The sequence below is a fragment of the Tachypleus tridentatus genome, chromosome 8 (genome assembly GCF_004210375.1).
Source record: "Tachypleus tridentatus isolate NWPU-2018 chromosome 8, ASM421037v1, whole genome shotgun sequence".
In the NCBI taxonomy this organism is placed as follows: Eukaryota; Metazoa; Arthropoda; class Merostomata; order Xiphosura; family Limulidae; genus Tachypleus; species Tachypleus tridentatus.
This window is the reverse complement of record NC_134832.1, coordinates 78475169-78491006: the sequence shown is the minus strand read 5'-3', so window position 1 is coordinate 78491006 and position 15838 is coordinate 78475169. Positions and strand designations below refer to the sequence as shown.

Sequence of the window (15838 nt, the reverse complement as noted above, 5' to 3'; positions counted from 1 at the left end):
GCTGGGAACCATCACCTTCCCCTCAAGATTAACAAACTGTAGTGGATTTCAAATCCTCAACTCTGGAACATCGCACATATTAAGAACAGAAAATTATATAATGATCCAGAACCTAACATTGGGTATTGAAAAGATATCTACCCCAGAGAAATCAACTCCTTCTAAACTGAAACTGACTAGAAACAACCAAGGTGCAATAACCTCCTTACAATAAAATATATTGAGAGATAGTAGAAGGGAAAGAACTAACAATCCCAAGTACCTCCACCATAACTCACGACACAGATGAAGAATAAATGAGGAAGGAAGACAGACATCCATAATACAAGTGTGAGGACTTTTTAACTGGTTCTACTCTAAATCCAAATCCTGGCAACTGGAAACCAATATCCTCATGAGAGTAGAATGAGGGATCACAACCTAAAGAGTGAACTGCAATTTCACATCTCATTCCTTTGGTTTTTGTATTCTTAAAAAATATTTGGTTGGTTGGTTAGTTTGGTGTTTTATGACACAAAGCAGCTTGGCTATCTATGCCAAACATCCAGTAAAAAATTAAAATTAAAGTAAGTTAAGTGAAATTTATAAAAGGAAATTAAGATAAAACATATCAAAGTTTTAAAAAAACAATATCAATTGCATTAAAACCAATGTTTACATCCAGTCTGCAACAGTATGAGAAAAACTACAGTAATAAAAGTTGTAAAGGACTTTCTGTAGCATAACTGTAATTATCATAACTCGCCAGGAAGACTAACAGGTAAGCACAAAATCTGCCATCAGTCACCTGAAGTTGACCTTTCCAGTCCTGGTTTCAAGTTATTTGACGTTATGGCCAATTACAGAAAGTAAAGTAATAAAAGTTTTAAAAGATTTGTTGCAAAATTTTAATTATAACTCACCAGGATGATGAATGGATAGTTCAAACAGGTTAGTCACCTGAATTTTGCCTTTTCAGTCCTAGTTCCGATTTATTTGACATTTCAGCCATTTCCTAATTTCAAATCGAACTAGGTGGACTTTGATTCTTAAAAGGAACAATGTCACCATCACCAATAACACCGCCTAACATTACGGATAAACCCTGGAACAGAACATCTTTAAAATGGTGCTGTCAATGAAAGTCATAATGATGGCAAGACAATAAAATGTGGCTTATTGTGACATGAGTGTTACACAAACAATACATTGATGCATCAGTCCCAGATATAAAAAAATGATGAGTTAAAAAACTGTGACCAATGCATAGTCTAGTTAGAACAACTTCCTCCTTCTGAACCTTATGGAAGCTAGACGGCCAAAGCCCAATATAGGGTTTTATTTGAAAAAGCTTGTTGTTGCGTTGCTCACTCCAAGTGGACTGCCAGTTAGCACTGAGCCGAGCCTTGAATATAGGACCATAGTCCATGTATGGAATAGGAACAGTGGTGATAGTTCCAGAGCAGATAGATTTAGCTGCCGTGTCTGCAAGCTCGTTCCTGCGAATATCAACATGGCCTGGTATCCAGAAAAACTGGATAGAAATAGATGTTAATGAGAAATGGGTCAGTTGGTTTTAAATATCAGTGAGAACAGGGTATGAGCCAACATGAAGCGATTCCAGGGCCAGTAGAGAACTAAGTGAGTCAGTATAAATAGTGCAGTCGGAGTACTGCTCAGCTTCAATATGATCCAGGGCAAGAGATATGGCGTGCAGTTCAGCAGTGAACACAGAAGCTGTAGAGGGGATTCTGCACACAACCACCAAACCGCAACAAACCACGGCAGAGCCCACAGAATTACCTGATTTGGTACCAGCCATATAAATTGGAATGGAATGATTGTTCGAAAGATGTTCAGTAAATAAAGGACAGTACTACCAATTGGGAGTATCTGCCTTTCTCAGATGACTTAAACAAAGGTCACATTTGGGGACTGTAATAAGCCATGGTGGGATGGGCTGACCAGTGGATTCTGCAATGTTATCTAAGGACAGACACAATTCATCCAATTGCACCTGGATGCAATGGCCAAAAGAAACAATGGCTTATCATCTGTTCTGAAAAAGTATGGCCCACTGAGGAAAAACAACACATCCCCAGGTGGGATGCTTTGATAAGGAACGAAGTTTCGAAGAATCTAGTAAAGACAGTTGCAAATGACAAAGGTGCAGAGAAGGTTCATGAGATTCTATATATAAGCTTTGAACTGGTGAGGTGTGGAAAGTTCCAGTGCAGAGTCGATGTCCTTGAAGATGAATGGGGTCCAGCATCTTTAAGGCCGAGGGTCTGGCAGAGCCATAGACCATTGATCCATAGTCGAGTTTTCATCGAATAAGAGCACGATATATCTTTAACATAGAACATCGATCAGCTCCCCAACTGGCAGTAGAGAGGACACAGAGGATGTTCAATGCTCTTGTGCATTTGACCCGTACCAGCTTTAAGTGTGGTATATAGGCCAGCTTACGGTCAAAGATCAGCCCCAAGAACTTGGTCTCAGGGACCACTGGCAGGAAAACTTCACCGATACGGAGTTCAGGATCAGGGTGGATACCCCGTTGGCAGCAAAAGTGCATGCAAACGGTTTTAGAGAGAGAAATATTAAAGCCATTTGCCATAGTCCACTTCAGTACACGACTGAGGGCAGCTTGTACTTGCCGCTCAATATATCTCATGTTCGAAAACTGACACAAGATGTGAAAGTCATCAACATAGAGCCCATTTGCAAGAGTGAGAGGGAGTTATACAGTGATGGCATTTATCTTTATACTGAAAAGTGTGACACTCAAAACACAGCCCTGAGGGACCCCAAGTTCCTGTACAAAAGAACGGGAAAGTGTCGAACTCACACAAACTTGAAATCTCTTGCCCATTAAAAAATTTTTAATAAACATGGGTAAATGGCCATGTAACCCATATATATGGAGGTCTCACAAAATGCCATACCTCCAGAATTGTAGTGCCCACTGACCTTTCTAATCCTGTCCCATATGACCTTGGAACTGGTGGTAGAAGATATGCTAGTTGTGAACTTAATCCAAGATTCCTTCTGGCTTTGACGTCTAACCCCCTAGCATGTGCACGGGCCCATTGAAAAGCGATGTGGTTCAAAAGTGTAGGATATCTACGGAAAGTATCCCAGGCCCATTTTTGAGCCTTCCGTGCCAAGTGGCAAGCAGGATTCCACCACTGACGAGGGTATCGTGGAAAACGTGTCGAGGTTTTAGGAATACATTGAGCAGCTGCTTGTATAATACAGTCAGTTACTGCTGCCACACAGTCGTCTATTAATGGCTGAATCACGATGGCAGGATCATGTTCTGTGAGAGCAGTGAAAGTGGACCAGTCTGCCTGATCCAGCTTCCACCAGAGCACATGGATTTGGTGACATCGACCATGGCCAGTCTCTCTCGAAATTATTGGAAAATGATAACTGCCACATGGATTATTGTCAACCCTCCATAAAAAATGGGAAAATAGTGAAGAGGAGCAAACCAAGAGATCAACAGCAGTGAAGGACTGACTAGGTGCATGAAAATAAGTGGAAGAATCAGTATTGAAAAGAGAAAGATTGTGATCAGAGAGCACATGCTCTACAGAGCGACCCCTTCTATCAATAACAGCACTTCCCCAGAGGGGATGATGTCCATTAAAGTGCCCCAGGATTAGAAATGGAGACGGCAACTGTTTGACGAGAGCATCAAGGTATGATTGATCATATGTCTCTCCAGGAGACAGATAGAGAGAACAAACAGTGATGGTATGACCCAAGGAAACATGGATGGCTACAGCCTCCAAGGGTGTGTTAAGTGACAAAGACAGGGTGGGCACATGCTGATCAACCAAGAGTGCCACCCCTCCATGTACTCGTCCATCACACAGCCTGTCATTTCTGTACAGAGAAAATTGTCGAATGGTGACTGTATCAGCAGGTTTTAGAAATGTTTCTTGTAAGGAAAGACATACAGGATGGTAGGAAACAATCAGTGTTTTGATATCATCCAGATTAGAACGTAAACCTCAACAGTTTCATTGTATCAAGCTGGCCATTTTTAACGATGGATAGGTGAAGTGGCTGGAGAACCCTTCTGTGTAGGACCACATCTTTTTTCCTTACTGTCCTTAGTCGGAGGAGGTTTATCAACCTCCATGGATCCTGCCCTGGGTCGATTGGGCAGGTCTTTGTTATTGGAAGGGGATTTCAGTGACTAAGGATGCAAACAAATGGTTGTTTTGCATCTTGGGGTGGGAGGAAAAGATGTATCAGAAGAAATGCCTGTATTTGAAACTGAAGGATGTGGATCTTGAGGTTTGTTGGAACATACGGGAGGAACAGAGATGGGTGTGGAAGTCGATTCATTGACCTTTTTAACCACGGAGGTCAAAAGGCTTTTCATTTGTTTTGAAAACTATTCTCTTGGAGGCACAGAGAGGTCTGTCTGCACTTCCATTGAAGTTGTGGAACGAAGTGCAGCAACTCACGTCCGAGATGAAGTGGTGGACAGCAATTTTCAAGCCTCAGGATAAGTAATGTTATGAGTCATTTTCAAATGCTGCGCCTCTTTTACCTCCAACCATTTAGGGCAAGAACAAAAGTAGGATGGGTGAGAGCCATTGCAATTGACACAATGTGGGTCCATTTCACACTCATAGGCATCATGGTCCTTGCCACCAGAATGAGCACATGTCAGGGAACCACAACATGATGTTTTTGAGTGACCGAACCTCTGACACTGGAAACATCGGAGAGGGTTTGGAATGTATGGCCATACCCTGCAATTAAAATAACCTGCCTTGATATTGGCAGGTGCACGTGGTGATGTAAATGTCAAAAAAAATTATCTGTCAGCAGTTTAACTCCATCTTTACGAGTGGAGATGTGCCTCACTGCAGAAACTCCTTGAGCGGAGAAACCAGCGAGAATCTCTGACTTGGGGATGTTCTTCAAATCCCTCTCAACAATAACTCCTCGTGAAGAATTCAAGGTAGCATGAGGGGTAACCTCAATAGGTATATCCCCAATTGCCTTTGAATTCAAGAGGAGTTCATTGTGTTGGGTTGTGGATGTTTCAACCTATATGTCTCCAAATCGAAGCTTCTTTATGGAATTTGAAGAGCCAGCAAGACCCTCTAGTCCCTTCTGAATAAAAAAGGGAGACATTTACCCTAAAGGTTTTTCTGAAAGAGAATGTAATATAAGAAAATGAGGTACGTGTGTTACAGATGTTGAAGACTGCTCCTCAGAGTCTTCAAGGATCAATAGGAAAAGGAAAATTTCAGTACCCACTGACCCCACCCACCATGGAGCTTACCTATTGACTGTTTTTTCACTATTTTATTTAAACTCTTTTTAAAGGAGGATCAATAGGAAAAGGAAAATTTCAGTACCCACTGACCATAGTACCAGGCATCAAGAAAATCAATCAGAAGAATAGCAAGAGAAGAAAAAGATAGATGGTGCACCATTTCATGATGTACATCATCAGGTCTGAAGAATGTACTGCCAGACCAATGAAGGGCCAGTTTGAGATCCACCAGTGTAAAGGGATGATTATAGTCATAGAGACAATCAGCTCGAAAGGAAAGAGGTGATCACTCTGTCTGAATCTTGATTGCTAAGAATGTCAGAGGAAGAAGCAGCAGGTGCTAGATACCTGGCAAAAGATTTCACCTAGAGTATCATCGATGCTCTGGGTGTCAGTTACTTCCTGGCCATCAGAGAACAAGATCTAAAGGGGAACAGAATTATATTGCCCACTAGCCTTTCAATCTTGTCCCATATGACTTTGGAACTGGTAGTAGAAGATATGCTGGTTGTGAACTTGATCCAAGATTCCTTCTAAATTTGACATCTTACCCACCGAACATGCGCACAGGCCTGCTGGAAAATGATGAGGTGACAAAGACAAAATGCCAGCAGCAACCATGGCCAAAAATATAAGGTGGCAAATTTGATGGGAAGACACCTGGAACAAAGTATGAAAGGGCAACAGAAGAGAGAGATAAGCCAATCAAATCAAAACCAACTAGTCAGGGTGGAAGGAGGAAGATTATGAACAGAGGACAGTTGCCAAGAGATAGAGAGGCAGTAACAAGTACCACAGATGGAAAGTGTGCAAGTAATATAACATCTAAGAGCATGAACAGGACACAGAAGTACATCCAGATCAAGCAAAGGATAAAGATGCAAAATGGAAGGAAGGGAAAATGGTTAAATGGAGGAGTTACTCTCCCTAGCCCCATTGATTTTAGGGAAAAAAGAACAATCCAAGAAATGAGAAGATATGTAGAATGATAAAAAGTATATTAAATATTAATTACAAATAAATCAGGGAAAGGTGACACAAAAAAAAAACATGGAAAATGGTTCAAACAAAGGTAAAGTGAGGCAATGGAGAACCACATTGCATCCCAGTCCAAAAGGGCAAACCGCTGAAGAGGATGACAAATCCAGAAAGAGCGTATCAACAGGGAGAATTTTGAAGAGGTGAATGGTATTGGGAATAACAAAAGGTGTAGGAAAAAGCCACCCAATAACCAAAAATTGAGGAGACAGAGGATCCCTAAATGTGAGGAACAGTGGACCAATCAGCTGAAAACGCCAAGCCCAGAGACCAAGGATGGATAATATTCAATTTATGTTTATGCCAATAAACTTCCATGAAGTAAGGGTGAATGGAACAGGCCAGTAACAAAGCTACAAGCTGTGACAAATATGATTTCCTCACCAAAGAACTAGACAAAAACCAAGTGTGGAGACAGAGAACAGGAAGAGCAAGATGTAGTAGGATAAATTGAGGAAGTCAGTAAGAAGCAACCAAAAGAAGTGGTACAGGTAATCAAAATCATCTGGTGAAGTTGAATTAAACAATAAATATATTGGTATTTGTAGGTACAATCCTGATTAAAAGCACTGACAGCCAAGGCAAGAGAATGAAGGACTAAAGTTCAAAACAGAGGTAGTTTGTGGTTGAGAGATGTGGCAAAAAGGAGTATCCCAAAGTGGGTAAAGACACCTGAAAACAAAAGGAACTAAACATTACACCACCAGATAGATTTTATCTAGACAGGAAAAATTATTTGCAACAAGGCTGAAAGCACCCAGGACATGACATGAATGACAGATATCTTGTGCGCAAGCCCAGAAAATAATATCCAGTATCTAACAACATAGGGTAAAGAACAGATGCCACCTTGGTGACTGAGATAAACAACCACTGTGGAATTTTGGAATGAATCATTACCAGACTATGTCTAGCCAAATGGAGAAAATAATCTAAGGCTCAACATATAGCTAGAAGATCCAGAGTACTGATAAGACTTCTCAGCTGTAAACCAACACCCTGAAGCCTCTTGTTGATTAACCCCCATTACCAGAGGGAAGCATTCATGCAAATATGTAAATCTGTACAAGCAAGAGGAGGTAGAACACTCACTGACATGTGGGTCTTGTCCAACCACCAATGCAGATCATCGATTGTGGTTGGAGAAAGGGTTATAAGAGTCAGCAAAGGATCCCAAGCAAAATTCCACTTCTCATGAAGAGCTCATCAAAAAGCTCACACACTAGTACAACCTAAGAGGACAGGTGCAGCTATGGAAGAATGCATCCCCAAAAACAATATAACCTCACAATCTGTAATAAAGGAAGCAGTAAGAACATGGTGAACTAAATGGTGTTAAGAAAATCATCCAAGTGGTATAGATATTGAGTAAATTGAAAGAAATACTTCTCCAAATTAATTAAACAGCCCTCTAAAGCCACTTCCCACAGCAGCTGAAGAGTATAATTGGCAGACTTTTGTTCTCAGTGAGCTAATGACAGACAGTCACCCATATAATAATGAAAACTCATCCAAAGAGCATGTATGTGACAAGCTAAATAACAAACAAAATGAAAAAAGATATGGACCTGAAGAAAGCCCAAGATGTGGTGCACAAAACTCTTAACCCTCCCCTCAATAGACAACTGAAGACATGTTGAAATTGCTGAGCTATTGGGATATGTCAGTAAGCATTTGCAACATCCATCTTGCTCATTCATAAATCTGGAGAAAAAGCCCACCTGAGAGTGAGAAATGATTCCATGGTAAATGGTATAGATTTAGAAACTGATTGAGGTAGGGCACATCTATGACAAGCCACCAGTATCTGGTTCTCTTGGGGACAAGAAACAGCCTGAAATAAAAACATGGAGAAAGGTTATTCACAGGTTTAATGGCTTGCTGAAACAGAAGATCCTGAACCTCCTTTAACAGACACTTGCTGGTAATGGGATCCCAAGAAAGAGGGAAGGAAATCGATATCTGTGACAAATAAGGTGGGGAAAGAAACTGTAGAACAAATCTTTCTAATCAAACCTGAATAACTCATTGATCTATGATGATAAATCACTAAAGGGCAGCAAATTCATGCAACAGAACTCCCATTGGACCAGAACTGACCAGGCATTCCCTGGTACGGTTGGTATTGTGCCAATCTATATCAATAAAGAACCCCTGGAAGAAGGAACAGATAAGAGCTGTGAAGAACTATGATGGGAAACAGGAACAGAGACTCATCATGGCTCAGACTGTGACAAACAAGCTGCCAATAAAGAAAGGGTAGTTTGTTAATGCAGAGATTCCACACGTGATTTCAAAGTGTCAGAAACTTTGTCAAATACATACCACCAGAGAAAAAAGGTTGTATGTTATTTCCTGAGATAAATGGGTGGCAAAAGAACCTGAAACAAGGCTACATCATAACACAGAAGATCCCAATGACAGGGAAACCTCATGTAAGGCCAAAGTTGAAGATGACAAACAAGCCAATATGGAAGTAATAAAGTTGAAGCTGTCCCTCAAAAAACCCTCAGAATTTTGGTGCATAACCTCAGAAAGGAGATATATGGTATATAAATATTGTAAAAGTGAAATGAGGGTAGCACAAAGGCTTGAATACTGAGAAAGGATTAAATACAATGGAAAATTGGGAAGCACCAATAAAACTGGCAGAATAGATCCTGACTGCTTAATCTAGAAATGGGCAGTCAGCTTGATGGTATGTCAAAACAAACTGATTCTTAGCATGTGGGGGAAAAGACATGCTGGCACTCTCAATCAATTGGGAAGCAAAATGCCCAGCAGACACTAATATCCAGGAAAGGAAAGAAACCTAAACAAGAAGAAGACCTATCATGCAACAAAGGAGGACAGGTATCAAAGAAAATTAGGGAAACGAATAGAACATCACACACTTGAGAAATAATGTCTAAATCTGCCATATTAGACCTAACTGATTCTGCAGGTAGAGCATAGGAAAACCCAGCAAAATCCAGTGGTGAAAAAACACTTGTTCTTGAGTCAAGTTCAGGAAGAGGTGGTTGACATATATAACAATCAATATCTTAGTGAATAATCAAAGATAAATCCAATCACATGTCACCTGCACATGCCACTGGTGAAAAAGTGCTTGTAGGTGATGTAATACCCAAAGTGGTTATTGAAGGTTCTTTTATGTGCTCATTCCAAAGGAATGAGAGATATTCAAGGAATACCTACAACTCTGAAAGATACAGAACTATCCATTTAGTAGGAGAAATAAATATAAGTAAAAGCCTGAGTGCTCCTTCCATAGCTTCAAGCCTGATGGGTGTTGGTTGAACCTGATTTAATTATGTCTTGAGAAAACACAGCTAGATGGATAAGATTTTGAATTTATGATAGAATGTATTTCTCCACTCTGATAATAAGCCCACCTTCTTGGCTTATGAAAAGGAGAATCTGGGTATGTTGTTCTACCAACTGACAAGATGGTGCCATAAGGAGCCAGTTGGTCAAATAATAATGTGTGTACAGGCTCAAGGAATGCAGCTGAAGAGAAAAAGCCCATACAGAAGACATAAGATGCTGATTCAGACGAAAAGATAGAACCTTGAACTGCTGCACCTGACCCTTATCCACAAACTGTACAATGGATAAATGGGAATAAAATCCTGGTAAAATTGGATCAACCCCCTCTACAGTTCTTTTGGTTAACAACTATCTTATAGCCTGGGAATGAAGTTCTACTCACTGTAACTGAACATTATATTAGATAAGTTAATATCTATATATTATATAGCTCTAATGTCAGAATATTAGAGTTAATTTGTCATACATCTTGAATACAAGAATTACATCTATTCTAAGAACCAACAAGTTGAAAAATTGAAGTTGAGGGCCATGAAAAAGAAGTCTAAGTTCTTCCCAACTGGTCCTGGGTAATTTACAAAATTCACCTTATTTTGAGCTGTTGACTAGTTGTTGGTAACAATCACTGTCAACTCTCTATCTATTTAAGTATTAAACAGTGTAAGTTTACTATTTTATTTTTTTTTTACATTGTATCACATTTTTAACTTATAGACACAGATATGAATGGAGGGCCCCAGACCCCAGTCACTTTTGTTCCAGAAATCAAAAACTACATTCTTGAATATCACATGAACAATGAAAGTTTGGGTAGAGAATCCCAGAGAGCAAACCTCCACATCTTTATTCAATGTTGTATAATCAGGCACAGAGTTAGAGGAGGGTTCCAAGGCAAGTTAAAACCCACTTCTCCATATTTTTCCAAAATTTATTTATTGTTGTACAGGTAAGCATAAATATTGGGAGAAAATCCTCTCAACTGTTAGCAGAAATCAATAAAAGATATTAGATGTCAGTATTTCCATTAATCACTGTAAAAGCTTTTCTTCAGTTTTTCTGAAGACAAAACTTCTTGAGTCTACAGCAATCCTGTTACAACTTCAACCAAAAACTTATTTCAGAATGAATACAATAATATAAATATTAATTAAATGCCACCATGGAAAATGTTCCAACCTTGCTTTATTTCAAAACACTCTACCAACATGTTTGTGCTCTATAATTTAGATCTGATTTCATTAAAAGTTAGAATTGCTTAGGATAGCAGCAACTCCTTTAACATATACATGTTACAAAATCAATTTCTTCATTGTTTGAATGTTATAACACTCACAAAAAAGATGTTTTCATGTTGTTGAAATAAAAAATAAAAAAATGCAAGTGTTGCAACTTAAAAAAACTAAAACAAGAGTCCTGTTTATGAATATTTTTAGTTAAAATCTGAAATGTTTGCCTTTAACCATTTTTATTATCCTGTAAATTACATTATGAATAAAAATATAAGGTTTGGAACTGTTGGATTACAAACCAACTGAGTTACTGATAATGATTTTGTAGATTTTTCTTATTGATTTTATTACTGAAGTTGCCAGTAATCTGTGATTGTAAGTGAAATATAACAGAAGTAATATAAACATATCAGTAATGCTAATAGAGGTCAATTTGGAACCTCCTTCCAATTACATCCTGAATCATCCCAGTTTTGAGTACATTTCTCAAAGTTCAGTTCTCTAATAACATAGAGAACATTCTTTAACATTATTTAAAATGTCCATGAAGCTTAATATAAAAATATTTAACGTAAATACTCTATCTGTCAAGCTTACATTTCTCAATTTCATTTTTTACGCACTGTTTGTCAAGTATCATATACTGAATTTTGCAAGATTTGAAAAATAATTTTATTTCCAACACTGAAAGTAGTACTTAACTAGTACATGATATAAGCCTATAGTTGAAATTAGCTATTGCTTTTAGAGTGATACAATTTATAAGCTTTATGTGTTTGAAACTTTCATGAAGTAATATGTTTATTTTCATCAACAAAAATTCAGTAGTTATGTGGAAACTTTTAGGAAGAAACTCACAGAATGTCATTATCATACTATTTTCAGGTTGTTAAAGTTCTGTATACTTTGCATATGTGATACATTTTTATATACAACAGTTTAGGATAAACAAAAAATTGTAGTCCTAAATCATTGTACCTGAAGATAGGATTTCCCCTAGCCTTTCATATGATTCTGCCAATAATATTTCAAGACAATTTTATATGCTATTTCTAAGTATTTAAACAATTTATACTCAAATATTTTAAAATCAAGAATATGTCATATCTTAATACATGTCCAGAACCATTCATGAAAAAATTAATAATTTCATTTCTACACATCAGCAAAATATTTTGCCTATAAACAAAATTACTTTGTCATTTTTAGAATACTTTTGTCCATCCCAAAACAAAACCATTCTAACACACACAATTCCAATGCTCTAATAATTCTTTACATTAAAATTTCAGTATATAGCTTACCTCTCTGTTTGAGGCTTCCTTCCACTGAGATGAATACATCATAAAATGTGTAGTAGATATGGCTATAACTGTTCTCAAAGAAAGACTTCAATTCAGACACTTCCAAGTTATCTACCAAATATTCAAAATAAAATCATTTTTAGTCAATATGAGAATAATCAAAAACGTATAACAAAAGAATTGAGCAGTTGTGAAAAATGTGTTTTTCTTATAGGAAAGCAACATTGGGCTATCTGCTGAGTCCACCAAGGGGAATCAAGCCCCTGATTTTAGCATTTTAAATCCATAGACTTACCACTCTACCAGCTGGGAACAGTGAAAAACTAATGTTCTAAAATTTTCTTATTATTTATGATAACTCTGCTTAAAGTATACAATTTCACATTTAACCTACAGGTTGAACTACTTTTCAAGTTAAGAAATTTTGCTTAAGTTTATATTGTGGGCTTGACTTGTTATTTTAAGGTAGTACTGCTAAGTCACTAAATTTATTAAGCACTATGTTAAAATAAAGACTTATCACAAACTTAAGTAAACACAAAGGAGAATTTATTCATTTCAAAAAGTAAAATTAATTTGCAATTAGTTGCATATAGAGGTATGATGTACTAGTAAGTAACAGTATTAGTTAATAGAAGATTTTAGTATTAAACTATTAAATATTTTAATTAAATGAACAATCATTGAATAGTTAGATTGAATATACAGAATAGTTAACTCAAGGCATAATAATAGGTCAGACTGAAAAAATTGGATATTAATGACAAGCATGTCTGAGCCCAGATCAGTACCACAGTCTGGAAAGAGGGTTGAAAATGGGGTAATTTCTTAAGAAAATAAAGTAAATTTTAATTTGATATTTAAATATTAATGAAACATTTAAAGTTAATATTCTTATGCACTTCTCTACATATTGTGTACCTACTATATTTGTGCACAATAAATCATAGAAAAAACAATTTTTCCAATATGATATTTAATTGTTTTCAATATTATTCTTCCAATCTAATGTTCTTGTGGGTGTTTTTGTAATAGACTTTACACAGTATTTTCATTTTGAAATTTACACGTGTTAATTTAGTGTCAATATATGAGAGTCCAGCCTGATTTAGAAATTTTGCTACTGATCAGGCAGGTTTTCAGACTCCAGTGACTTTTCCTTGGGACTTTTAACAAAGGTTTTCTATGATATGTACAAAAAGTTTGTTATCAGCTCCAATGCAAAAGCTGAAACATGGGAATATTTGGTGAAGATATTTCACAACACTGTGAAACAAAAAGATATAATTTTTATTTTTTTATTTTCAGAAAGGAAAAATATGTCGAGTGGCTCTGTCGTATTCCTTTAAAGTGAAATTTTATAATTGGATTAAAGCTTTATAACAAAGTATTTATAAAGGTTTTAAAACTTAGTTACCCATAATGCCTCATCAGCACTGGATATGACATGTGTGGTGGGATTGATATTACAACATTCTATTTTGCTTTCACTTATGGGTTTCTCAAATTTACTTAATACTTGTGTCAAAAATAAAAAGTATTATTAATGTTTATCTACTTAATAGCTCTTATATTATTACACTATTCTGATTTATATTTCATTGATACTTTCATTCAATTTTACAATGGTATTAGTACAATGTAATTACAAGATCAACATTTGTAATTTACATTTGTAAATTTACTGTTTGCACTAAAACTTGAAAGTTCAGCAATAAATGAAACAGACAAGAATGTAATCTTAAGTTAAAGTCAATGAAATATTGAAACTCTTCTTAACCCTGTTCTCATAACTGACTTTAAATGTCAACATTTAATAACACACACAAAAAGTTAGGGTGCTACCTCATACAACTTTTAAAACACGCCAATAACTAACAGTTATATTGTAATTTGTAGAATCTATAGCTAAAGAAATGTTAGGCCTAAGGTATGTCGAGCTCAACTTAACCAAGCATACTTACCAAGGACAACCCGAAGATGTTTTAACCGACTAATTGTGTCCTTTTTAGAATCTAACAGTTTCAAGGACGATTTTTTAACATCAACATGTTGCTTTTTACCAAACATTGTTTATATCTGCATAACTCACTTCAAAAATTCCATTCTCATTCCTTGTTTTATAATATTTAAAAATAACGCTAATTAGGTTTACACTGCAGTACACTCATTTAATACAAGCTCTCCTCAACAGACGACAGGACACATCCCATACTCACGTGATTCAACACCCGCTGCGAGACACTACCATACTGGCTCAGTGACGGCCACGTTAATTCTCTTTTTAGTAATTCTTATGTCAATAGTTAATAAACGCTCATACACTTTCGATCAATTGACTATTTTACTATGTTTTTTAGCTAACTATTTAACGACAGTAGAGAATTATAGTCTAATGCACTTTATACACATATAAAGTAAACGTAAAACATTTATATGCTTCAAATATCCTTTATGAGTGATTAAAATATCCTGTTTGTTTGTTTATTGTAAAGAACAAAGCAACACAATAAACTATATTTAACCTGCTTACCGTGTGTATTGAAAACTAACTTTTGTATTAGAAGACCATAGATTTAACACTAAAACACCAGATGTTATTAATTTATGAACAAAGCCAGCTAACTGCACAGATCAGAACTAAAAATCAACCCATTAATAAGTATAGCTAATTAGAATATTTTGTTCTTACTTATAAAGCAGAATACATTTGTTTAATCAGTTGAGTACTATCGCTATTAACGATATATGTTGGTAGTAATATAATTATAACAACCAATATGTGACTTGGTCAATCCTGTCGAAATCAGCAGTCAGCTTTATAAGAACTTTAAACTGTCATTCGCAGTAGGCAGTGCGTAAATATCCCATAGTGTAGCTTTGTGCTATACTACAAACAAATACTCTTGTCATCATCCATAAATTTCTCCAATAAGAAAAATGACAAAAATAAATGTAATCAATACACATAACAACTTGTTATGTACATAACATATCTATTTTTTAAATGTTTTGTCTCTAAGCAATATTCTACTCTCTCTTTAACACTACTTTCATTGATAACACGGTAAAATATTTTTATATATGTATATGTACGCACACACACACGCTTAAATATCATTTTTATAATTATTTTGCTCTGTTAGTTCAATATTTACATTTTAGGACTAACCTAAATCTCTGAGATACTCGAACATTGTAAGATAGTGTTAGGATTACGGCCAACAATAATAGCGATAACAAGAAGTGCGTCAAACTGATGAGTCAATGTATTTTAATCGTTATAAATGTTAATTTTATGTTTTTACATGCACCTAGTTAGAACAATGTACTGAATTCACTAAATGAAATAATATGTTCATTTTTAGTTACAGTCTATGCAGGTAACTTACTTGGGTCAGAAGTTAATGGCAAATGATAGATCTTTGTGTAACTTTGCAAAAAATCCCGAAACAAAACACTTAAGCCTCTCTCTATCAATATTATCATGTTTCTTACATTTTTTGTAACTGAATACTACCCGTACAAAAACAAAAAGCATGACAAGATGTACATTATTGACTTTTACATGAACTGTGACAGATTTTGTTACGTCTACTCGATAATGCCTTTTTTTTATATTTATACATCTGTGTGTGTATATGTTTTTA

At 36.3% G+C, this 15838-nt stretch overlaps 1 protein-coding gene across 7 annotated transcripts in view; it reads right to left on the bottom strand.

Moving 5' to 3' along the window:
* LOC143222750 (ral GTPase-activating protein subunit alpha-1) overlaps positions 1 to 14411 on the bottom strand; it is a 191441-nt gene extending 177030 nt beyond the window's left edge. For 3 of the 7 annotated variants that reach the window (XM_076449689.1, XM_076449688.1, XM_076449690.1), the window contains exons 1-2: positions 14153 to 14409; positions 12189 to 12299 (exon numbers count right to left, since the gene is read on the bottom strand). In XM_076449689.1, the coding sequence (XP_076305804.1) occupies positions 12189 to 12299; positions 14153 to 14258 (217 nt within the window). In that variant the 5' untranslated portion in view covers positions 14259 to 14409. Of the gene's footprint in view, positions 1 to 12188; positions 12300 to 14152 lie in introns of all 7 variants that reach the window. The other 4 variants (XM_076449687.1, XM_076449691.1, XM_076449694.1 and 1 more) reach the window with 3 other exon arrangements.
* Between the last annotated feature and the right edge of the window lie 1427 nt (positions 14412 to 15838).